At 37.8% G+C, this 25,781-nt stretch overlaps 1 protein-coding gene across 1 annotated transcript in view; it reads left to right on the top strand.

The window, feature by feature from the left end:
• LOC129624660 (ATP-binding cassette sub-family C member 4-like) overlaps positions 1–21,910 on the top strand; it is a 123,735-nt gene extending 101,825 nt beyond the window's left edge. Inside the window, exons 26-31 of the mRNA XM_055542817.1 lie at positions 1,947–2,102; positions 7,167–7,256; positions 10,905–11,077; positions 12,100–12,205; positions 15,933–16,067; positions 20,103–21,910. Coding sequence (XP_055398792.1) covers positions 1,947–2,102; positions 7,167–7,256; positions 10,905–11,077; positions 12,100–12,205; positions 15,933–16,067; positions 20,103–20,123 — 681 coding nt within the window. The 3' untranslated portion in view covers positions 20,124–21,910. The remainder of the gene's footprint in view (positions 1–1,946; positions 2,103–7,166; positions 7,257–10,904; positions 11,078–12,099; positions 12,206–15,932; positions 16,068–20,102) is intronic.
• The last annotated feature ends 3,871 nt before the right edge of the window (positions 21,911–25,781 follow it).

Genomic DNA, 25,781 nt, shown 5'->3' with positions numbered 1-25,781 from the left:
CTGGCATTCAGGTACTGATTGTAGGCATTAAAATGAGGGATTGAGTCATGAGGAGTAGAATCCTCAAGGTTTGGCACCAAGCTTGGCACCCAGAAATACAGACATACCTGGTTTGATTGTGCTTTACAGATAGTGTATTTTTAACAAATTGAATGTTTCTGCCAACCCTGAATCCAGCAAGTCCATCTGCGTCGTTTTTCTTACAACCTTTGTTCACTCCCTGTCTCTGTGTCACATTTTGGTGATTCTTGCAATATTTCAAACATTTTCTTTACTATCATATTTGTCATGGTGATCAGTGGTCAGTGTTCTTTAATGTTACAACCCAATGAAGGCTCAGATGATGGTTAGCACTTAAGTATTTGAAAATTAAGGAATGTATATTATTTTTCAGACATAATTCTATTATCCAATTAGTAGTCTACAGTATAGAATAAACATAACTTTTGTATGTAAAGAGGAACAAAAAATTAATAATGAATTACTGTATTTTGCAATGTTCACATTATTATGGTTTTCTGGAACTAAATCCACAGTATGGTCAAGGTCTGTGGGTACACAGAACATGAATCATATATATATACACACTAGGCCCTGCCTATAAGCAGAAAATGGCGTATCTGTGTTATATAAATTGGGGTATAGCATAAAGCACAAAATGGCTACAAAATAAGAAAAATATCTAAACTCACTATTCTTACATTTAATCTCTATAGAGAAAAATTCATTTTTGAAATGCTATGATTGAATTTGCAGACAGACATTTGAAACATTTGAGACATTTAAATGAGCAAATGTGAAAAGCTCCCAGTGTTCTGATTACAATGTTCAGAAAGATTTAGTTCTCTTTGTATAAAGCCATGGGTTTTAAAATTTTACTGAATGAATTTACAAATGATTGAAAGCATGTCTAACACCCCTCATCAATTTCAAATTCCTAAAGAGAAATGAAATCATCTCTTGGAAACTTCCACAGGGGAGCTGGGCAAGCTCATTGGTTAAAAAAAAAAGGCCAGTTTCTATATAGTACATGTTTATATGCACACATCTGCAAACCAGTTTTTACAGTATAATTTTATTCCTAACCAGCGTTTTACCTGCATTATATTGATTCCTTAATCTTATTCTTAATGCACTTAATTTCTCTCTACTTGGGTTTTAATAACTAGACTGAAACTTGCATGTATCTTTCCAAGAAACAGTTGTATTAAGTTGTTTATAAAATGCCTTTTGAACTGTTCCAATGAAAGGTCCCATATAAAGAGCAAATGTTGTTAATCACAGACAAATGTCTTTTAAGACACTGAGACCTGCATTTTATAATTTTAAGATGTTTCCTTTCAAGATAGAATATAATTAATATATTTGCCATCAGGAAATGATTTAGTTTCTCTGTCAAGGAATAATTCTCAAATAACAGATCCCTGAGAAAATAAGTCCTTGTTTGTGTATAACACTTCTGACTTGACTTGTTGATATCTCTAAAATTATCCATGTAGTTCTCAAGGTCAAAAAACCTAGAGAGTAGGAATAAAGTTAATTTAAAGGTGAACTTCTTATGGACCACTTAGGAGACTGCTGGCTTTTCCACTGCCAGTAGATTGATTCTTTTTTTTTTTTTTTTTTTTTAACTCTTGAGGACCAGGGGGTCTCAACCAGGGACATTTGTGAATATCTGCCATTTTTAGTTGTCACAGTTTGGAGGTTGTGTCTGGTGTCAAGTGGATAGAGTCCATGGCTACTGCTAAACTACCTATAATACACAGGACAGGTCCCCTGAGTCCCCAAACAATGAATCACCTGGCCCATAATGTCAACAGGGCCATGCTTAACAAACTTATAGACTACTCTATATAGAACTTTTAAAATTCATCATCAATATCCAGGGTTTCTCCTAGGTTGGCTGCATGTTGTTAATTCTTAATCCCTCCTGCATCTCTCTACAGGTTGGCATCGTGGGAAAAACAGGAGCTGGAAAAAGTTCCCTCATTGCTGCCCTCTTCAGATTCTCAGACTTCCAAGGTACAATTTCGATTGATAAAAATTCAACAACCAGTATTGGACTTCATGATTTAAGGAAGAAAATGTCAGTTGTACCTCAGGTATGCATGTCAGAACATTCTCATGTATTCTTTTTATAAAGCACCTAAGTTCAATTGCTTTTATGTTGATAATTTTTTTTTTCAAATTGCATTAAAGTGTTGATCCCTTTTCCCCCAATAGATCATAGCAGCAGGTATTTTCTTTTTTTTTTTTTATGGATGAATCTTTTTTATTATTATTATTTTTTTTATTTTACAATATTGTATTGGTTTTGCCATACATCAATCTGCATCCACAGCAATCAGAGCAGAAAAAGAAATAAAAGGTATTTTCAACAGATATTTTCATCAGATACCAGGGTTTGTTTTTTTGTTTTTTTGTTTTTTTTAATCTGTTCTGTGAGCCTATGATTTAGTAACTTACCCAGGCAGATTTCTGCACTCACACTTCCTCAGATGCCACAGTTTTACCCACTGATAACCACATAAGCCTAATAACAAAATGATAAATGTTTAACATTTGAGAGGCTCCTGTAGGGAAACATGAATTGTAAGTGTCTTACAGATGGAATTTTGCTGTAGAAAATAAAGCTATCTTTTTTCAGAGGTGATTGTCTTTGAGGGCTTTCTTTGAAACTGTGGAGCTTTGAGAATTACAGGGTGTTGATGCTGTAGAGAAACTCAGAACTTAACCCTTAATAAATGATTAACCAAGGATACAGTACATTATCATGAGAAAGAACACAGGGCACAGAATTCCATCTCTGTGCTCCTCAGTTTTCTCTCCCTTGCAAGCCAGCTAACAGTACCAGCTCCTCGAGCCGCTTTGAGGACTATATAAATAGGTCAGCATATGTAGGATGCTTCATGTAGACCTAGTATGTGGTTGCTGTGATGGTGGAGCATTGATTTGACCTTCTCTTCCTGGACTCAGATTCTATTTTCTTTTGTTCTGTTTCTTAAACAAGTACACATTTCACTGAGTATTTTGGAGACTGGATTATATGCACATGTAAATATGTCATATTTATATTCCACATATAAGTGATATCATGTGGTATTTCCCTTTCTCTGATTTATTTTACTTAGTATGACAATCTCTAGGTCCATCCATGTTGCTGCAAATGGCATTTCCTTCTTTTCTATGGCTGAGTAGTATTCCATTGTATATATGCACCACCTCTTCTATATGCATTCATCTGTCAGTGGAATTTAGGTTGTTTCCATGTCTTTTTGAGGAATAGTTTGTCTCTGGAGAAGGGCATGGCAACCCACTCCAGTTTTCTTGCCTGGAGAGTTCCATGGATGGAGGAGCCTGGTGGGCTACAGTCCATGGGATCGCAAAGAGTCAGACATGACTGAGTGACTAACACACACACCAGATATATAACCAGAAGTGGGATTGAAACTTCCATACTGTTTTTCATAATGGCTGCATCAACTTCTTAATACATTCTCACCAACAGTGTAGGAGGATTCCCTTTCCTCCATACCCTCTTCCACATTTATTATTTGTAGACTGTTCAGTGATGGCCATTCTGACCCTCGTGAAGTGGCACCTCTTTGTAGATTTGTTTTGGATTTCTCTAATAATTAGCAAGGTTGAGCATCTTTTCATGTGTCTGTTGGTCATCTGTATATCTTCTTTGGAAAAATGTCTGTTTAGGTCTTCTGCCCCGGTTATGATTGGGTTGTTTGGTTTTTTGTTGTTGAGTTTTATGAACTGTCTGTATATTTTGTAAATTAAGCCTAGTTGGTCTCATCATTTGCAAATATTTTCTTACATTCTACAGGTTGTCTTTTTGTCTTATGGTTTTCTTTGGTGTACAAAAGCTTGTCACATCGATTAGTCCTATTTATTTATTATTGCTTTTATTTCTATTGCCTTGGGAGACTGGCCTAAGGAAACATTGGTACGATTTATGTCAGAGAACATTTTGCCTGTGTTCTCTTCTAAAAGTTTTATGGTGTTATATCTCATTTCAGTCTTTAGGCCATTTTGAATTTATTTTTGCAAATGGTCTAAGGGTTTTTTGTTCTAACTACACTGGCTTACGTGTGGCTGTCCAACTTTCCCAACACCACTTGCTGAAGAGACTGTCTTTTCCCCATTGTATAGTCTTGCCTCTTTTGTTGAAGATTAATTGACTGTTGGTGGTAAGTGTGTGGGTTTATTTCTGGGATTTCTCTTCTGTTCCATTTATACATTGTCTGTTTTCATGCCAATATCATGCCATTTTGATAACTGTAGCTGTATCGCCTGAAGTCTGGAAGGTTGTGCCTCCTGCTTTGTTCTTTTTCCTCAGGATTGCTTTGGCAATTGTGGGTCTGTATGGTTCCATATATATTTTAGTAGTATTTGTTCTAGTTCTGTGAAAAATGTCATGGGTAATTTGATTAACAATTGTCTTAAATCTGTGGATTGCTTTGGATAATAGTCATTTTAGCAATATTAATTCTTATAATTAAAGAGCATTTAATATTGGATATATTTCCATTTCTTTGAATCATTCCATATTCTTTGAATATTGGCTATATTTCCATTTCTTTGAATCATCTTCAGTTTCCTTTTATAATATTTTCTAGTCTTCAGCATGTAAGTCTGTCACCTCCTTGGTCAGGTTTCTTCCTAAGTATATTACTTTTTTTCATGTTATTTTAAAAGGGATTTTTTTTTTAATTTACATTCCCTTTCTGGTATTTCACTGTTACTGTGAAGAAATGTAACAAGTATCTGTATGTTAATCTTATGTCCTGCTACTTTGTAGAATTCATTTATCAGTTTTAGTAATTTTTGTAATGGTCTTCAGGGTTTTCTATATATAGTATCATGTCATCTGTATACTGTGACAGTTTTACTTCTTCTCTTTCAATTTAGATACCTTTACCTTCTTTTTTCCTGTATGATGGCTGCCTAAAGAATCATTCTTTTCATTCAACTTTTTACTGAAATTTTACTGATTTTAAAATATATATTTGGCATATCATACCAAAGAGAAATACTCTTGCTTTACTAAACTATGTTATTCCATCTCATACTGCTAAATAAACACACATAATTGCCCAATATGTCTTTTTAGACTGACAGATTAGCTCAGGTAATGCCTCTACAGAGTGTACCTTGAAAAACCAGATGGATACTTCAAAGCTTAGACCTCTTAGTAGACGTAAATTTGCTCTGAGAAGAACATGAAGGGTAAAACTGTTCAGGTCATTATAAGCCATGACTAGGAAAGAAATGTTCTTGTCATTGATGAACACAGCCCCATCTCATGTCTCCCAACTGGATTCAAAGCTGATTCCTTAACCTGGCCTCATTTGGACCCTTCATCTCCTCAAAAACCAGTCCTTGAAGAATCTCTCATCTTGGACCCCAAAGCAGAATCCTGCCCTTGGGGGAGGGGGACGGAATACTGGGGACCAGCCTTCCGCCCCTTGCCTGGCCACATCTACATGATTTTGTAAACCTAATGGGAATAGCTAAAAGGAAGGAAAATCGCCTGCATGTTATGCTCTTAAAGGTAATAGTTACAAGAAGCAGTTTTTTATAAACATCTAAAGTAGAATGATGATTATTCTCTTGACGAGGAACTCTTACCGTTGCTTACATGGTTGTTCAGTCTTTGATTCTAAATTAGAGAATTTTAAGGGAGACCTTAAATTTGTGCCTCATATTTTTCAGTGCTATTCAATAATCATTTTGAAATGTTGTGTGACCAGTGATTTTCAGTGCGTTGGAGGTATATCAGCCACTTAATCAACTTTGGGCAAATGAAGCTCCCTCTATAATGTCTTTTTAATTTTGGATTTTGCTCAGCGATACATCCTTTTTGGTGGGATATAATTCTGCATCTATTTCTCGCTCACCAGACTTGAAATTAAGACAATAGGGAGAGAGAGGGAGGCTCACTGAGTATTATTATTCTTCATGACTAGGGAAAAGAAATGTCTGTCTTCTTCATCTTTCTTCTCAGGCTTTTGTGAAGTGAGGAAGAAAGTCTAGCCCCAAGGCCATGCAGGATTTTGAGGCTGGTGATTCCGAGCAGTTCCAGGCACTGTGTGTTCCTCTTGTTCCCACACGTGTGCCTCCTCTTGTCCTGCCCCCTTCACTGAAATGAGCCTGTTCAGCTCTTCTCTGCTGCCTACATTCTTGTGACATGGCTTACTAGAGCCTTCCAGAGGAAAACGCAAATGGCCTACATGGGCTTGTGTACAAGATTTTCTCATGAAACCCAGAAAGGCATATATTTCCACAGTAATTACCTTGTGGTTCCTCCCAAAGCAGATGAATAGGAAGAGCTATTTAAAATAATGTTATTATGATACAGGCCACAGTGGTTTCAGGTCCTCCTGGCCTTGCAGTTAATAACGAGATTCTGTGAGGCAGGTCATCCTGATGCACAGGTGAGAGAACATGGGGACCAGCTGGTGCAGAATCAGAGGAGATCTCACCATGGACAGAGGAACCGCAGACCCCAGGAGCTGGCATTCTCTTTGTTATGGGTGCAGATATTCCATTCACACCTGTGGAGAAAGTCCCTATCCCAGAAGGCTGTTTTACTGATGGAGAAAATATCCTAGTTCATTCTTCATTGCCAATGTGTGGAAATTTAATGGGTTTGCTTTGAGGCACAAACCGCAACTAATTGTGCTGTTGGTATTTCCCAGCATCACACCAGGACTGACAATGAGTTTATCTAGTTTTCTTGATGTAAAGTTCCTCCAATAAGTATATTCTCATTTGGGGGGAAAGCAGATAATTGGTAGGAAGCAGTCTGTGGGGTCACAAAGAGTCAGACATGACTGAGCGACTGAATAGCAAGACATTACCAGGAAGGCATTTTTGAAAAATCAAATCTTCCTTTCTCTTCTTCTTAAGGTGACACTTTTCAACATTTTCTTTTGTTAGTGTCCAATGGTCCAGAGATATTTTGGAGCATACTTTCTACAGTGGGAGGTTAATTTAGAGATGCTATTTTATAAACAAGCATTTGCAGCCTTATTATTAATGATTATAGTGAATTGTGAGGGGGATATTTTTTGGCATTTTAATTCTGTTCTGTAAGCATACAAACAAGATGCAAGATGTTACAGTAATAACATTTCCTGTTTTTGGATATTTAGGAACCAGTTTTATTCATTGGAACAATGAAGGAAAATCTGGATCCCTTTAAAGAGCATAAGGAGGAGGATCTATGGAATGCCTTAGAAGAGGTAATTTTTGTAACGAAATTAACTTGTTAGCATCAGTATATGATTATGTACACTTATAGTAGTGCAGAGTTGGGAAGATCCTCTGGAGAAGGGAAAGGCTACCCACTCCAGTATTCTGGCCTGGAGAATTCCACGGACTGTATAGTCCATGGGATCACAAAGAGTTGGACTCGACTGAGGAACTTTCACTTTCACTTTTCACTTTCAGGTAATCAAGGAGAGTTTATTGGTTTAACTGACTTTGTTTACCTGCTAGGAGAACACTGATGAAATGGGTACATGAGTAAATTAAAATATGTATATAATAGTGATGGAAAGCAACAAGATAATGCCATATGCTTTCATTTTTGCTTTCCCCTAATACCCAAAGCAACTAGATACATTTTCTTGTCTTAAAATATAACACTAAACTAGAATTTATAATTATGGGTTCAAATTCTACTAAGTGACTAAGTGAATTATTTACCTTAATTACCTTGCAATGTTCACTTTACTCCTCTGGTCTTAAGGAATATCAATTAAGTGGAGGCAACTAAGTAGTTTTTCATTATTAACTGAAAGATAAATGAGATCATACTAATAAAATGCTATGAAGTTTCAGAAGAAAGTATCTATAGAGGTAAATTATATAATTGGAATGTGATAGTTACTTATTGACAATCAGGTTCTTTTAATGCTGCAGAATGAATGTAGGTAAGAGACCCTGGAGATTTGCTGAGTTTTTTAGTGGATATGTTCATTTCTAGAGAATTTTCTGTTATTTGTATTATATGTCCTTTTGGCTCACTTCTGTGAATTTCCTCACCCTTGCATGCAAAGGATTTTGACTTGTTAATTTGCTGTTGGTTTGTATACTTTGATACAAATTATTTTGTGTATTGGCCCTAGTTTTGCAAATTGATTGCAGAAACTGTATTTAGACTTCTAAAATACAGTTAGACTTTCCAATTTTTCATAGGACCTAGATTAATCTTTTGCTTTTAAAAAGTAACCCTTAATAGGTATTAAATATTTTTTCAATATTTTATTTTTTTTATTTTAATTGGAGGCTAATTACTTTACAATATTGTATTGGTTTTGCCATACATCAACATGAATCCGCCACGGGTGTACACATGTTCCCACTCCTGAACCCTCCTCCCACCTCTCTCCCCATACCATCCCTCTGGGTCATCCCAGTGCACCAGCCCCAAGCATCCTGTATCCTGCATCAAACCTGGACTGGCAATTCATTGCTTATATGATATTATACATGTTTTAATGCCATTCTCCCAAATCAGTCTTTTGGTATTAAATATTTGATTGACTTCTTCATTTTAGAGAAGTGTGGCTTATTTCTTTAAAAAAAAAATTTTTTTACACAAATCCAAATGACCAATTGTCCATGTTGTTTTGAATTGATGGGTTTGTCATTTAGTGTCATTCTTCCAAGGATAGCTCTGAAATATACAGATGAGCTTTGACTGTGAGCAAGCAGATTTGGAGGCCTGATGATTTCCTGCCAGTAATTCTGATTTCTGAAGGATGTCAGCACCCAGTCTTTACACACCCACCCTGCTTTCCAACAACATGGGGATTTTATTTTCCTAAATCAGGCTGACTGCTTCACCTTCTATTTGATAAGTTGTGGACTCCTGATTTCATTTAAATTTGTGAGTCTTTCTACAGTGAAATTCTAGAAGAGAAGAAATGAGGAGTATATTAACAATCAAAGATAAAGATAGAATGATCCACTGATCTTGAAACCACAGGGTATATTTAATGGTGATAGCATGGTGTCTTAAAAAAAAAAACAAAAAACTGGAAGTACTGGAAAATTATTTTTCTATTTGTTCCCCAGCTCAAGATCTGTCTTCACAGATTCTCAGGTACTAAAGTTACTCCAGAATTTTAGAACACATTGTTCCATGGACAGAGAGGAAATGCTAACTGGGAGACAAATCCTGTCAAAAGCTACCTTAGTACTTGGCCCAAACTTAATTCATTTGTACCAGCCAAAATTTAGTAGCCTCACAATTCTGAAAATGATGAGGTGGTGAAAGTGGTAGATGACACTAAGATCTACCTTTATTTAAACTACATTTGGAGCTTTTTGTGAAAAGCAATAAACACGAGTTCATTTCACAAAGTGAAGCGAGTAGTTTCCATGTATTGCTTCTGGAATTGACCCTTTACTTTGTTGATATGTCTTAGAGCAAGAAATCATTCCATCACTTTATTTCTCTAGGAATTGTTTCTTTATGACTTTTAAAAAGAAAAACTACCACATCTTTCAAGGAAAACATACAAATGTCATAAATAAATAATTTCTGGAGAAACAGAATGATGGGATGATTCCTCACTCTAAGAGTTGTCACTAAAGAAGTGAGGTCAATTTTCAAGTGAACTAAAAACCCAAGTCATTGGTTTTTAAATGATTCTAAATGGAACCTGCGAACCCAAACTCATAGAGTTGACCTGCAAGTGAGTGGAGGGCACCAATATGTTTTCTTCTTTAAGAACTTCCATTAAAAGAAAAATATACTTTTTAAAGAAGTTTTTAAATTCCCTTAACCTATGTCCTCCTTCACTCTTGGCAAATATGGACATTCAAAAAGAAGACAGTCCTAAGAATGGAGCCCAATTCATCTTGGTTATTTTTCAGAATATGCGAAAAATACATTTTTCATATGCTGAATAATAGCCAGCTGATGGTCAACTGAAGAAGGCTTATCAGAAATTAGTGCCAATTGGGGCACCTAAAAAGCAAAGGCAGCTCTACAGATATAACATGAGTAGGAACTCATATGAGTGAGCACTTTATCACTCAAAGGCTAAAAGAGTACAGTAGATCATATTCTGGAAATGAATCATTGATGTGTTGCTTTTGTTGGAAGGGCAAAACACCTTAGATACTAGGATATATACAATTAAGAATATGGTCTGTTATGTCCAAACTGGGAGCATGCAGTTAAATGTTCAACATTGATAGTGTCTCTGTTAGGATGCAAGTATGTCTCATCACACAGGAAACCGAGATACAGAAATCTGAGTGTCAATAGCCTGTATATCAGGAACCACGTGGTTCAGTTCTTGCAGTGGTAACAGATCACCTGTCCATTTACCCGGGCCTTGTATTTAGGTGAACAGGCTCCCCTTTTACTTCATGTACTGCTGTCCTGCTCTAGTAAAAGCACTTCCCCATCTATTAATGGCATTTTACGGGCTTGATCCAGCCCACACCAGCCTTTCTTTTTGAGAAGAAGGTTCCACAAAATGTAAGGGACACTGAAATCTTTCTGTCCTGACTAGACTCTACCATCTTTCTCAGTGAACACTAATTGGTAATAGCTCTCTCCATTATCTGGCTGTACATGTACATAAGAAGTCGTGAGGACTTCAAAGCTCTAATGTCTAAGTGAAAGTGAAAGTGCTCAGTCGTGTCTGATTCTTTGCGACTCCATGGACAATACAGTCCATGGAATTCTCCAGGTCAGAATACTGGAGTGGGTAGCCTTTCCCTTCTGCAGGAGATTTTCCCAACCAGGGATTACCCAGGTCTCCGGCATTGCAGATGGGTTCTTTACCAGCTGAGTCACAAGGGAAGCCCAGGAGGCTTATCTATTCAGTAGCAGTTTGTTTAGGAAAACGTTCTTTCTGTATCCACAGGTACAACTTAAAGAAACCATCCAAGGTCTTCCTGGTAAAATGGATACTGAATTAGCAGAATCAGGATTAAACTTGAGTGTTGGACAGAGACAGCTGTTGTGCCTTGCCAGGGCTCTTCTCAGGAAAAATAGGATACTGATTATGGATGAAGCCACATCAAACGTGGATCCAAGGTAATGAGCTGAGATCTATAAAACCTGGTATCCAAGATTGAAATGTGGCAAATGGAAATCTTTTAGTGATGCTAAGAAAAATTTCTAAGAGCTCTCATTGCCTTAAATGTATCTCTTGTTAATATTAATTCCAGGAAACAAAAGAAGAAACCAAGACATGTTATATGGTGTTAATGTTATTATGAGGCATCCTGAGAGAGCCAGATTCCTAAATCCAGCTCCTGATACTTTCAAGCAATTTTAAGGGAAGACTATTTCCCATTGTTTTATGAAAAATAGTAAACTTCTAAGAGCTCTTTTTTTTTTTAATAATCTCAAAAACTTTATTTATTTATTTATTTTTTTATGGAGGGATGTCTTTTTCTTTTTTTTTTTTATTTTTAAACTTTACACAATTGTATTAGTTCTGCCAAACATCAAAATGAATCCGCCACAGGTATACATGTGTTCCCCATCCTGAACCCTCCTCCCTCCTCCCTCCCCATACCATCCCTCTGGGTCATCCCAGTGCACTAGCCCCAAGCATCCAGTATCGTGCATCGAACCTGGACTGGCAACTCGTTTCATACATGATATTTTACATGTTTCAATGCCATTCTCCCAAAATCTTCCCACCCTCTCCCTCTCCCACAGAGTCCATAAGATTGTTCTATACATCAGTGTCTCTTTTGCTGTCTCGTACACAGGGTTATTGTTACCATCTTTCTAAATTCCATATATATGTGTTAGTATACTGTATTGGTGTTTTTCTTTCTGGCTTACTTCACTTAATGAGGTGGATGAAACTGGAGTCTAAGAGCTTTTATACTTATGTTTTTAGGAACAAGATTTTGCCTTAAAGTGTCCATTTAAAAAACATTATATTGTAAAGTAATTAGCCTCCAATTAAAATAAATAAATTTATATTTAAAATAATAAATTTTTTAAAAATAAAAACATTATAAAAATATCATATGATATTTTAAAGTCTTAAGTCAACTTTTCTAGTCGGTACTAAATGAAATTCACTTCTTTAATTCTAGAACTGATGAGTTAATACGAAAAATAATCCATGGGACATTTGTTCAGTGCACTGTGCTAACCATCACAAACAGATTGAGCAGCGTTGTTGACAGTGACAGGATAATGGTAAGACCCCTCACCTGCAGAATCTTATTTGTTTCCATTTATGCTCAGTCCTTCAACTTATCCTTCCTTGCACAATGTGACAGGAACCTCCAGTAATTTAATTTTCTCAGTTTCTCCTCTCATTCCTGACAATAACTCAAGTACTTAACTATACTTTCAGAATGTGCTATTAAATAATATATCCAGTGATTTCTTATTTTTATATTAACACATTATTGACCAGGGGATTTTTGCAAAAACTAACACCATGGCTGGTGATTTGTTATGTAAGTGAATATTGAAACATCTCTGGTCAGTAACATTCAGGTAACAAAAGATGTATCACTGCATCTCTGGTCAATAATGAGTAAAAAGTTTATTAAATTGTCATTTTTTTAAAAGATGTCCAACCCTGAAAATATGCCAAATCCAAGTTATGGCTTCATACTTCAGAGAGGTAGAACACCATCATTTTGGCTGAGTCACAACTGCTTCAGCATTTTTGTATTCCCTTAATCAAAAAATTAGCGTTTCATTTAGACTGCTGGGAAGTTGTTGGCTAAGGTTGCAGGATTTCACAGCTGTTGCTGTCAGAGGTGAGTCCATGAGAAGAAAGGGCCTAATGAGAAAAAACAAAGTATTTCTACAGAAAGGACTTAATACAGGAAATTTGCTACATAGAAATCAGAGGGCTAGAAAAATGAAACACTGGGGTAATAATTTTAGGAAGCAGCTATCATGTCCTAGGAGAGATCTCCAGACCTAAGAACTCAGAGGAGAAGCTCTGAAGAGTCAGTGCTCAGACCTCCAAGGAGAGGTCCCTGCCCAGGTTCTGGTCGTATTTGTGAGGGAGCAGGATTGTGCTGGTTCTCCATGTGCAAATAGGAGTTGGGAGCTGGAGTCACATCTCACTGCTGAGGTGATGCTGCACGAGGAGCAGAAACCAGGTAGACCACTGGCTCTGACTCCCACTTTCAGTGTCCCTCAAGTGCCAGCTACTGGCAGAACCTAACAATGGGCCAGCAGGCCAAGGGTACTCTGAAACGTGATTTGCAGAAACCCAGCCACTGCATCACAGATGAGAGTAGAAAAAGAAATGTGGATGGGGGCTGAGATACTGTAGATAAACAACCAGCAGCTCTCTTACACGGTAGATCTGGACTACACACATAGCAGGCTCCAAGTTTTGGTTTCTGGATGTCCATCTAGTATCTTCCAGGTTTCATTGGTTCTTTCTTCCTTAGTAATTTAATAATCTAATAATTTCCTTCCTTAGCTTTATTTCCTTCCTTCATCCTTCTATTCCTCCTCTGTCTCATTTTCATCTTCTCTCTTTCTTTGTTCTTTCCCTGCTGGTTTATAAACATTAGGATGTGGCATTATAAAATAAGAAAATCATCCCTCAAAGGAAAATTGAGTTGTGTGAACTGTCTGTAGATATTAACCCCTTGCCTTTTCGTTAACCCCTTGTCGATGGCATCATTTGCAAATATTTTTTTCCCAGTATGTAAGTTGTCTTTTCATTTTGTTGACGATTTCTTTTTCTGTGCGAAAGTTTCTAAGTTTGATTAGGTACCATTTGTTTATTTTTGCTTTTATTTATTTTGCTTTGAGAGACTGATCTAAGAAAACATTGCTACAATTTATGTCTGAGAATGTCTTGCATATTTGTCTTCTAGGAGTTTTATGGTGTCATGTCTTATATTAGGTCTTTAAACCGTTTTGAGTTTATTTTTGTATGTGATGTGTGGGAGTATTCTAATTTTATTGATTCTCATGTAGCTGTCCAGCTTTCCCAGCACCACTTGCTGAAGAGACTGTCTTCTCCATTATATATATATATATATATACACACACACACATACATACATACACACACACATATTCTTTAATTAATGTATTTTAATAGAAGGATAACTGCTTTACAATATTGGTTTCATTTCTGCCATATATCAACATGAATTAGCCATAGGTGTAGATATGTCCCCTCTCTCTTGAATCTCCCTGCCATACCTCTGCCCTTTTCTACCCTTTCTTAGATTAATTTACCACAGGTGATAGAGACCTGTGTTTTAAAACTGCATTTTTTCTTCTTCAACATCAAGAAGAGTAGTTATGTTTTATTGTGTTATGTTTAAGTAAAACTACACAATTGGGGTCATCTAAAGTGACACAGCATATTATAGAGCTTTTAAATTACTATGTGGATGTGACTGGCAACCCACTCCAGTGTTCTTGCCTGGAGAACCCCAGGGACGGGGGAGCCTGGTGGGCTGCCGTCTATGGGGTCACACAGAGTCGGACAGGACTAAAGTGACTTAGCAGCAGTGACAACTCAATTATTCTTGAACTCTTTTGAGAAAGCCATCCTTAGCAATGATTCACAGGAGTAAACAAAAAATTAACTGGACAATGAGACAATGTTTCCAATTAGATGCCATGGGATGGAATTAACTGTGATACCTAGATATGGTAAAAACAACCTGCTTCCCGTTTAGAGTTTCAGTGTATTCTCTTAAGATACAGTTACTCTAAATATGACCTAAATGAAGAACTAAGTACCATCTAACATCAGAAGTATTTTTATAGCTATGTCATTTAAGCCAGTGGTTTCAGACTCTCTTTTCTACTGTAAAACCATTACGCAAAGTCACTAATAAGTAGAAAGGCAGAGTTAAGAGCCTCTTCCTCTCCCTTTTAATTTTCAGCTAGGGGAATATCAGTGTGCACAAAAGGGCCAAACGACAGGCCCCTGAAGAAATTTTAAAAAAAAGGAGCAAAGAAAGACAATTTGTGAAAACAGATTCAAATCCTCTGCAGTTCAGATTGGGCTACCCACCCGGGTTATGTATGGGCTGTGAGCATTAGAATTTGAAGCTCAATTTCTTACTTGCTTCTTTAGCCTTATTCAAAGAAAAAATTGGATTTCTAGAGATTTCTTCTGTATAGAGCACTTCTGCTAATGCTGCTATGTAGCAGCTCCTTTTGCCAGTCTTTCACTCTGAGAGTAATAAACTACAAAGTTAAGCTAAAGAAGCATCTTAACCTCTCAGACAAGGTATTCTGCCCCACTTCAGTTCAGTTCAGTTCAGTTCAGTCGCTCAGTCGTGTCTGACTCTTTGCGACCCTATGAATTGCAGCATGCCAGGCCTCCCTGTCCATCACCAACTCCCGGAGTTGTGGTGCCTTGATGGTTGTAATGTCCTCTGTTTAGTGATACTGCAAGCAATTGTTTAGTTGACAACCCTAATGAAATTCTGGAGACATTTACTTTTTTCCCAAATATTCTATCAAACCAACTTGACAATTAATTTGCTGTCAGGTCACTGCCATCTGGTTTGTCTGAAATTAACCTGGTTTTTAGATAAATTGAGTTTGATTTTCTTGAACCAGGAAATTTCCCAACTCTGTGTATCTGTATAAATAACCTTCAAAGCTCAGAGTTTGAGCTAAAAGACTAATGATAACCACCCCAAATCCCCTTGTCAGAATTTAAAATATTTCACACTGCTGAAAACTTTCATTTTTCTTTCTTTCCTATAATGTTATAATAAAAGGTCACATTAGGCCTTTGTCTGCCTAGTAGAACAAGGCAATCAAACCATTAAAACACCAGCCAGGTCTACCACCCAAATAAATTTTCTCTATTCTTCTCCTCCTGTCCCTTTACAAAATATTGTCTGAGTTATAATACTTTATTGCAAAACACTGTATACTGTGGGTTATATTTTTTTCTGCTTTTTAACAGGTCTTGGATTCAGGGAAACTGGAAGAATATGATAAGCCACATATTTTGATGCACAATAAAAACAGTCTATTTTACAAGATGGCACAACAACTGGGCGAGACTGAGGCTGCTGCTCTCGCTCAAAGAGCAAAAGAGGTGAGCCTGCTGCAGAGAGTTGTGATTAAAGTTCGTCTCCAGGGTTCACTCTTAACACTAGGGGTCTGGTAACAAGCACTTTGTGCCCTTTTCAATTAGAAGCTTCCAGAAACTAAGCTTCGTGACTGGGTCTTAATAACATGTGGCAGGTGGAAGGCAGATCTGAGAATATGCAGCAGTGGTGGGGTGGGGTCACGATGTGTGCTCACTCATGTTAATAAGTGAGAGATGGCAGATTGGACTCCCCACATGCTTGGACTTTGGATTCTGATTCTCATGGAGCATAGATCACTTTCATTTTGCAGAACCTTTAAATTTCATTCTGATTGGTGCTCAGCACATTTGTTATACAAGTGCTATCAAGGGACATCCAGCAAATTTGAGAGTTTAAGGAAAATATTTTTGAATATTTTAGGTTTAAGATCTACCAGGGAAAAGTGTAGGTCTCTTCTGTTTTCTAATCTGTAGAGAAAATATCTACCTGATACTGTCCCTTTCTCCCTAATTCTCTGTTGTTTAGACTGAGGTGCAGTTACCCCCCGTGCTTCCTCTACCTTCTAGAAGATGAAATAGTCATCAGGACAAATCAAGAACTCACAATACCTAACTCCATAGTCAGAATGGTGCTTGAAGGTTTACAAAGCACTTTCTCAGAGATGACGTGTGTGAAGTACTAAGCAGTGTACAGAGTGTGAGAAGGGCTCTCAATGGATAGCATTCAGGTCATGTGGCATCTTCCTAACAATGGTCAGGTCCTACAAATGTGGTAACTGAGTTTTGGTTAAGGGAATTAGCCAATGTCATGTAGCTTCCTGTAATTCTTTCTGGAACAAGGTGGGAATGGGGTTGATGGAGGGAGGGAAGGTCTGGTGTTCTTGCCCCTTGAGATGCATGGCTCAGGGTGGAATGAAGCTTCCCATTGAAACTTTATCTCTGGATAGTAAATCATGGGTCATATTTCCTTCTTTATACTTTTCTGCATTTCCCAGATTTTCACTTGTATGTAGAATAAAATTACTTGTGTAATATTTAAAATATCACTTAAAGAAAACATGTCCCAGTATGTAAGTACTTCTTTATGAAAAGTTTATCTAAAATATAGCCTAAGTTTCATCTGTTCCTGTTTCATCTCATTCTTCCTCCTCAGAAATGAAGAAATGAAAAGCTGTACCTTCCACTGTTCAAAGGGTAGGAAATTGCACAGAGTCACAGAACTGGGTGAATGGTTGACAGAGTCATTCAACTTTAAGTTCAGGGATGACAATCTGTATTCTGAACTTTTCAAAGTACTTATATTGTATGCAGGTATAGAGTAGCTGCACTTGGAGCCCTATATATATTTTTATGCCTGAAAATCAGAGTGCTTTCAACCACTCTAGTGTGTCTCCCAGTCAAACCTTACTTCTGAACATTTGATAGTCATTTGTGATTCCCTGTATAACCTAGTCACAGAACAGCCAGGAATCTCCCAAACCCTTTTGGTCTTTTGAGCTTAGGTATTTCACATCAAAGAGAAGTGTCCTCACCTATGTGTCAAAGTCTTCTATTAAAAACTGTTACTACTGTATATTATCAAGACATTGGTTTCAGCAATATGTGAACTGTAAACTTCCTGATGTTCAATCTGGTTTTAGAAAAGGCAGAGGAACCAGAGATCAAATTGCCAACATCTGCTGGATCATAGAAAAAGCAAGAAAGTTCCAGAAAAACATCTATTTCTGCTTTATTGACTATGCCAAAGCCTTTGACTGTGTGGATCACAATAAACTGTGGAAAATTCTGAAAGAAATGGGAATACCAGAACACCTGATCTGCCTCTTGAGAAACCTGTATGCAGGTCAGGAAGCAACAGTTAGAGCTGGAAATGGAACAACAGACTGGTTCCAAATAGGAAGAGGAGTTCGTCAAGGCTGTATATTGTCACCCTGCTTATTTACCTTATATGCAGAGTACATCATGAGAAACGCTGGACTGGAAGAAACACAAGCTGGAATCAAGATTGCTGGGAGAAATATCAATAACCTCAGATATGCAGATGATACCACCCTTATGGCAGAAAGTGAAGAGGAACTCAAAAGCCTCTTGATGAAAATGAAAGTGGAGAGTGAAAAAGTTGGCTTAAAGCTCAACATTCAGAAAACAAAGATCATGGCATCCGGTCCCACCACTTCATGGGAAATAGATGGGGAAACAGTGTCAGACTTTATTTTTCTGGGCTCCAAAATCACTGCAGATGGTGACTGCAGCCATGAAATTAAAAGACGCTTACTCCTTGGAAGGAAAGTTATGTCCAACCTAGATAGCATATTCAAAAGCAGAGACATTACTTTGCCAAAAAGGTCCGTCTGGTCAAGGCTATGGTTTTTCCTGTGGTCATGTATGGATGTGAGAGTTGGACTGTGAAGAAGGCTGAGCGCCGAAGAATTGATGCTTTTGAACTGTGGTGTTGGAGAAGACTCTTGAGAGTCCCTTGGACTGCAAGGAGATCCAATCAGTCCATTCTGAAGGAGACCAGCCCTGGGATTTCTTTGGAAGGAATGATGCTAAAGCTGAAACTCCAGTACTTTGGCCACCTCATGCGAAGAGTTGACTCATTGGAAAAGACTCTGATGCTGGGAGGGATTGGGGGGCAGGAAGAGAAGGGGACGACAGAAGATGAGATGGCTGGATGGCATCACTGAGTCGATGGACGTGAGTCTGAGTGAACTCTGGGAGTTTGTGATGGACAGGAAGGCCTGGCGTGCTGCGATTCATGGGGTTGCAAAGAGTCAGACATGACTGAGCATCTGATCTGATCTGAATAATGGGAAATTAATCACAGAATTTTAGATAGGTCCATATAAGATAATACAATTCAACACCCTCATTTTACAGGTGAGGAAACTAAGACCCCTTAGAAGGCAGATGGCCCTATGTACTAATATATAACTGGTGTTAAGCTAAGTTTGCAACAGATACAGAATTAAAAATCTTTTATTTCAATGAATGTTTTAAATCAAGTGTAACATACATGCAGAAGTAAACATAGGTCATAGAACTAGAAATCTTGTATTCCTGGTCTAGTAATCCTGCACCTACTCTAACAATATTAATGGTAAGTTACATTTGTCTAGTTCTTTATAATTTATTGTACATTGTTCTCACATGTATGATTTTGCTTAATCTCATGATGGTCCATTTTTATCCATATCATAGATGAGGAGATTGGGTCCAGGACTCACCCAAGGTCACCTGGTCCAGGGATCACAGAGGAGCAATTACTGGGGGAGGCTGAGGGCTGCCCTAGATACTGTGTTCTGTGTCAAGTCTGAGAACACTGCTCCTTCTGTCACATGGTAGCCAAGGCTGGACCATCACCCACGTTCACAGGGTGACAGAACATCAGTGTTGGATTTCAGTCCTGCCACTGGCTCAGGTCACCTCTATGGAAAGACATGACAAAATACTTATCCTGATTCCCATCCCAGTTGAGTATCTTCTTGACATTATTTCTGCATGTGCTCAATCCTCTCAAGAGAACAAGCTGTCAGACTGTCAACTTTTAAAATTTTGTTTACTTATTTTTGGCTGCATTGTGTCTTTGTTGCTGTGTGCATGCATTTTCTAGTTGTGGCAGGTGTGGACTATGGGCTTCTTCAGGGTGCTCGGGGTTCTCATTGCGGTGGCTTCTCTTGTTGCAGAGCACAGCTTCCAGGGTGCTCGGGGTTCTCATTGCGGTGGCTTCTCTTGTTGCAGAGCACAGCTTCCAGAGTGCTCGGGGTTCTCATTGAGGTGGCTTCTCTTGTTGCAGAGCACAGCTTCCAGGATGCTCAGGCTTCAGTAGTTGTGGCACACACCCTCAGTAGTTGTAGTGCATGAGACCAGTTGTTTCACGGCATGCAGGATCTTCCTGGACCATGGATCAAACCTGTGTCCCTTTGCTTTGGCAAGTGAATTCTTACCACTAGACCACTGGGGAAGCCTATAAATACACTGCCTTAGAGAGGAGGACTTTAAACCTTCTAAACATGTTGTTTTTGTCTTTTTTCTCCTCAGGTGCACTTCAAAAGAAAATAGCCAGACAGACTCACAGTGACCAGGTGATTATGAAGGCTTTCAATGGACAGTCCTCAGACTTAATTTCGGAGTCAGCATTGCAATTCTACCATAAGGTCACATCTATTCTGAAGGCATTTATCCAATAGTTTTTGCACTGAATGAGCTGTATTGTATTTTCCTTATACCAGCAACAAATATTTACAGATACAAAATCTTAATGGATCCCAAGCTCTTGCAAAAGGATTTTTATTTGTATATAATACTATTTTTTTCTTATCCAAATCAGAGATGCAGGCCACCAGCAAAAGCTATCTACCAGGTTTTGTGCCTTGAGAGACTCCAGATCCAAAGCTCATTCTCTAAGATACAAATTGAAGTCATCACAGATGATTTTGGCTTCTCCCCAGATTATACACTGCTGTCCAATTATATTAGACAGGATTCTATTTACTTGAAGACTATGTGAAGTTGCCTTTTTATCTCACCACTTCTTTTAACAGGACTGGGCTCCATTATCCTACCCAAAGACCTCTGGTTAAAACAGTACAGAGAAAATGAGAAAAACAAAAAAATGTAGATTAGTTTAGGTGACATTATATGAGAGCAGGGCATCCTTCCTCCAGGGAAAAGAAAAAATACAGAAGGACAACATTATATATTTTAAAAGAGAAAGGAGAGCAATATACGTTTTGAAAATAGGAGCCCTTCTAGGTGATTTGGTAAATAAGAAAATATGTATGATCAATTATCTTCTAGATTGAGGATTTTTTTTACATTTTTTTTATCATGAAATATGTATAACAATTTGCCACATAACTGTTTTTAAGGATAGTTGCAGTGGCACTAATCATATTCAGTATGCTGTGTAACCATCAATGTCTGTTTAATTTCTGGTAATTATTTTAGGACTATTCAGTTTGTTATTTCTACATAGTCAATTCTGGTTCAGTTTTATTTCTCTAGGAGTGAATGTGTTTCTGTGAATGTTAAGATTGATTAGCATAAGGTTATTTGCAATATCTTATATGTTTAATTTCTGCAGCATCTATAATTGTGGTTTAATGCTTTTTAATTTTATTTGAGTCTTTTCTTTTTATTAATAGTCTTACATGACTTTTTCCTATTTTCAAAGAATCAATTTTTTTGGCTTGCTTGAATCTCTGGGTTTGTTTGTTTCCTAGTTCATATTATTCTTTATTTCCCTCTACACTGGAGATTTTTTTCTCTAATTTCTTAAATTGGAAACATTAATTTTTTTTTTTTTCACTTTCATTTGTATATGTTTATTTGTTCAGTTTAGGTTCAAAAACGAAGCTTGCCAACATTAATTTTTAACTTACTTCTTTTTATAATTACATAGATCGTTCCCTCCCCACCCCACCCCCAAGTTCCACTTTAGCTGCAGCCTACAAGTTTTGGTACTTGGCACTGATCAGTAACCATAGTATTATGTAGTTTCTGATTTCTAATTTGATTAATTATATATTCTATCCATGAGTTATTAATAAGTGTAAAGTTCTCTAAATTTAAATGCTAATGGATTTTTTGTTCGATTGAACTCTGTATGTAACTGCTAACATTCAGCCTTTTTTTAACCTATAAAATGGTACTTTCATATATTTCAACATAATAGTTTTCTTTTATTATTAATATATAACTTTCATTTTGGTCAGACAACTTTAGATTGAGGGTTTTAAACCAAAGGTAACCACATTTACAAATCCTTGTTTCCACCATTTTATTTGGCAATTTAAAAATGTTATATATATAAACAGTAATGTTCAAATAAAAATCCTCCCCAAGTACTGGAATGTTTTTTGATACCTCGTGCAGGTTGGTTCTCTGGGTTGCAGACGTGGATGCTGATAAGTGTTGGGATGCGTATTAGGGGTGCCCCTGGCATCAACACTTGTGGAATGAAGAGGGAAGAAATGGAATAAGGATACAGAGAGAAAAAGTCAAGCTGGAATACTAGCCAGGCAACCTTACCTGACCCTGTGGGGGCTCTGGAGTGAAGACAGCCCTTCAAGGTTATCCTGACCTGTCCACTGGCCAGGGCTTTATATCTCTACCTGGACAGGACATTGCATAGAGGCTGCCTTCAGAAAAACTGGTGACTGAAGACTGCCCAGTGGCAGCACTTCCAGCAGCTGAACAGCAAGTCCTTGAAGGGAAGTGAGGACAGCACGTCTCCATGTCCCCCCACAGCATGTGTCACTGCTCCAGAGATAGGTGATAAGGATGTGCTGTGGGGGAAACTCTTGGTAACTTACAGTTAAGTCAAAATGAGGAAGTAATTCTCCTTAATGCTCTCTGGTCTAAAAAAGCCAAGGTCCATGTACGGGAGATATCCACAGGGTCAGCTCAGTTGTAGCCACCTTAAGGTCAATCCTCATCCTAGGTAACTCGTATTTCTGTTATACTCTAGCCACCTCTCATTTATTAAGCTGAACCACTTGGTTAGTGTTCTGTTTTTGCCATCTTGAGATAATTTTTAAACAAGGGGCCCTCCTTTTTCCATTTTGCACCTGGTCCCGTAATTTACATAGCCTGCCCTGACTGGAGTCTGCAGGTCTTAAAACCATGGGCTTCTAGAGACTTGGAACTGTACCCTATTCACTTTTTAATTACATCTTCCAGCACAGTCACTGTCACATAGTGAGTGCACAATAAATGTTTGCTGTATGACTGTTGACTAAGAGCAAACCTTCCTTCTTAACTTTATAATTTTGACATTCTAAGAGCTAGTCTGGGATAACAGAAAGCCCTGGTTTTAGAGCCAGTCACACAGGCCTGAATGCCACTTCTTTGCCACTCAATAACAGTGTGGGTGCCCAAAGAATGTACTGTCAGAAGTGGGACAGTTGAGAGTGAAAGGAAAGCAATAAATAGACCTGACCTTGGATGGTCAATAAACTGGCACCATCCTTGATGAAATGGGTTCTGGTAAATGGTAAAGAATCTGCCTGCACTGCAGGAGACCCGGGTTCCATCCCTGGGTTGGGAATATGCCTTAGAGAAGGGCATGGCAACCCACTCCCGTATTCTTGCCTGGAGAATTCCATCGACAGAGGAACCTGAAGGGCTACAGTCCATGGAGTTGCAAAGAGTTGCATATGACGGAGTAACACTTTCACTTTTTCACCCTATAGCCATGTAACCTTAGGTACATGCTTAGGTAAATATCTTAAATTCTGAATCTCAGCTTCTTCATCTGAAAAATGAATATAGTTCCTGCCTTTGAACATTTGCTTTGGTTGGGATGATGGACAAAAAAGTATCTAAGAAAAGAAAGGATAGAATCATTGACCTTGGTGATTAATTACCAGGAGAGGACAGAAGGATGTGTATAGATGAAGGAGGTTTGTAGACTGTAGAAGATGTATTTGAGGAGGTCCTCATCTGTTGGCCTAACCCAAACTGTTCTGTCTTCACATGTGGTTAAAAATGACACAAGCACAGAGGCAGGAACACAAGATCTGGAGTCAGCCTTCCAGGGACAGATACTGGCTCCACTGGCCACTGACTGGGTTTGGATACAAGTTCTGCTACCTGTTAATCGTGGACTCTCAAGGTTGACCAGTGTGCCTCAATTTCTTTGAAAAGTAGAAGGTTGGTCTGTTTCTCAGAAAAGGAAAGTGTTAGTCACTCAGTCGTGTTTGACTCTGTGACGCCACAGACTGTAACCTGCCAGGCTCCTCTGTCCATGATATTCTCCAGGCAAGAATACTGGAGTGAGTAGCCATTCCCCTCTCCAGGGGGTTTGAACCTGGGTCTCCTGCATTGCAGGCAGATTCTTTACCATCTAAGCCCCCAGAGGGCTGTTGCAAAGATTAAATATGACAGCAACAGTCACAATATAGTCTGTGGGCTAGTACCAGTCCATAAGCTGTTTGTAACTATGTTAAAAATAAGTATAGGAATTTCAAAAAAGTTAGACAATCACAGCTATTCGCTATTTAAAAAAGATCCACACTCAGGATGGGTGGGATCCTGAACAGGCCAGAGACCAGTGTGAGTATCACACTTACAGGGGGGGTACACATGGTGGAGCTGCTCATTAGCCGTGAGCAGCCGTGGGCAGCACAGTGGGATCATTGGTTAGTTTGCGTGGGCTAAACATTTTAATAAAACTGATTCTTAACCCCAGACAACTGGGAAGCACTGCTTAGAACAATATTGGATATGTGATTAGCTCTCAACACATCCCTTTTATTAATAGTAATCTTTAAACCATACAGGCTTTCCACTATACATTAGAAATAGCATAAAAAATAAATTCCTTCTCAAGAGATTTTTTTCCCCTTAAGTCTAACCACAGTACTGTGCATATGCTTACATCTATTCTATTCTCGAATCAACAGCATGGTCTTTATATTGAAGAAGGTACCTGAAAACACATTAGGTCACTTTAGAAGCTCTTCAGAAAACACAAGGTTTTCTGTATAAGCTGCTGATTTTCCTTTAAAAACTGAAGGACTAGGGATTGATGAGCTTTTGATTTTTAAATCTAATGTTCTAAGGAAATTTACCTCATTTTTTTCAAACATTATAACAGCAGTGTATGCTTTTAAAATCTGAGAGAAATGTATGCTTATTTGAATTTGAATTAAAAAAAATATTAATAGAAGGAATACCATATACCAAGCCCTGTGAAACCTCCATACTCTATTCCACACCCATCTAATTTACCCTGGGAGTCAGATTGGGGTTGTATGTTTTTTCAAGAACCATGATCAAGGTTTAGATACACTAATAATATTTTATAGTACGCTTACCTTGTATGGTTTTGATGAAATTCATTCTTCTCAATCAGTAACCATGCTCATAAAACTAGCCAACTCACAATTATCCATTCCAATAAATGGAAGCTTTGGGTACTCCAAACCAGTGTTTGATCCAAAAGCTAATCATACTTAATTTTACTTAAAAAAATGAAAAACATTTTTAAAATTAAATTTTGCAGATTATGTAGACAGAAATTATATCACATTTGAAATGGTATAAAGAACAATCAGCAAAGGACTGAGGATTTTAAAACTTCATATAACACAAATTTTTTAAATCTATGAGTTTATACTGATTCTAATTAAATATAAAATAGGAAGGGCAAGCTCCTTCCTGCAGTAGAATGCCAACTAACAAATGGAGAAAAATTGACAAAAAGCATAGTCATAATTGTCACGAGTAACTCACAAAATTCAATATTGGCTGATAAATGGATATCAAGTGAGTATTTGGAAGGTGGGGGAGATGGAATTTTGCATAGACTAAAAGTATCTTTCCAGATTAATTAGTTCATAAGGGAGGAATTGTATGTTTAAAGGGGAAAAACCTGGCAAGCAGAATCCTAACCAAGTGACCAGAATTAACTTGACCAGTAATGGATCGACTGGCACCCTTGCCTCTTGATGTATGAGATAGTGACTATCATTTCTATGGTATTCTTTCCCTTGCTTCCAAAAGAAGAAGAAGAAAAAAAAGCATAGCCTAAATTAAATTTACAGACAACACGTTTGAAGACATTGTACAAAAAAGCTGGCCTGTACTCTTTAAAAATATCAATGACAAAGGTGAAGACAAGTTTTAGTTTTGTATCATTTACAAAGCTCCCTGCAAGCTGCAGGGCTCTGGTCTAGTTTGGGGTGAAAACACAGAAATATGCACAGCCTCTTT

This window comes from Bubalus kerabau, chromosome 12, assembly GCF_029407905.1.
Source record: "Bubalus kerabau isolate K-KA32 ecotype Philippines breed swamp buffalo chromosome 12, PCC_UOA_SB_1v2, whole genome shotgun sequence".
Classification (NCBI taxonomy): Eukaryota; Metazoa; Chordata; class Mammalia; order Artiodactyla; family Bovidae; genus Bubalus; species Bubalus kerabau.
The sequence above is the reverse complement of the archived record's forward strand: the minus strand, read 5'-3'. Positions and strand labels throughout refer to the sequence as shown.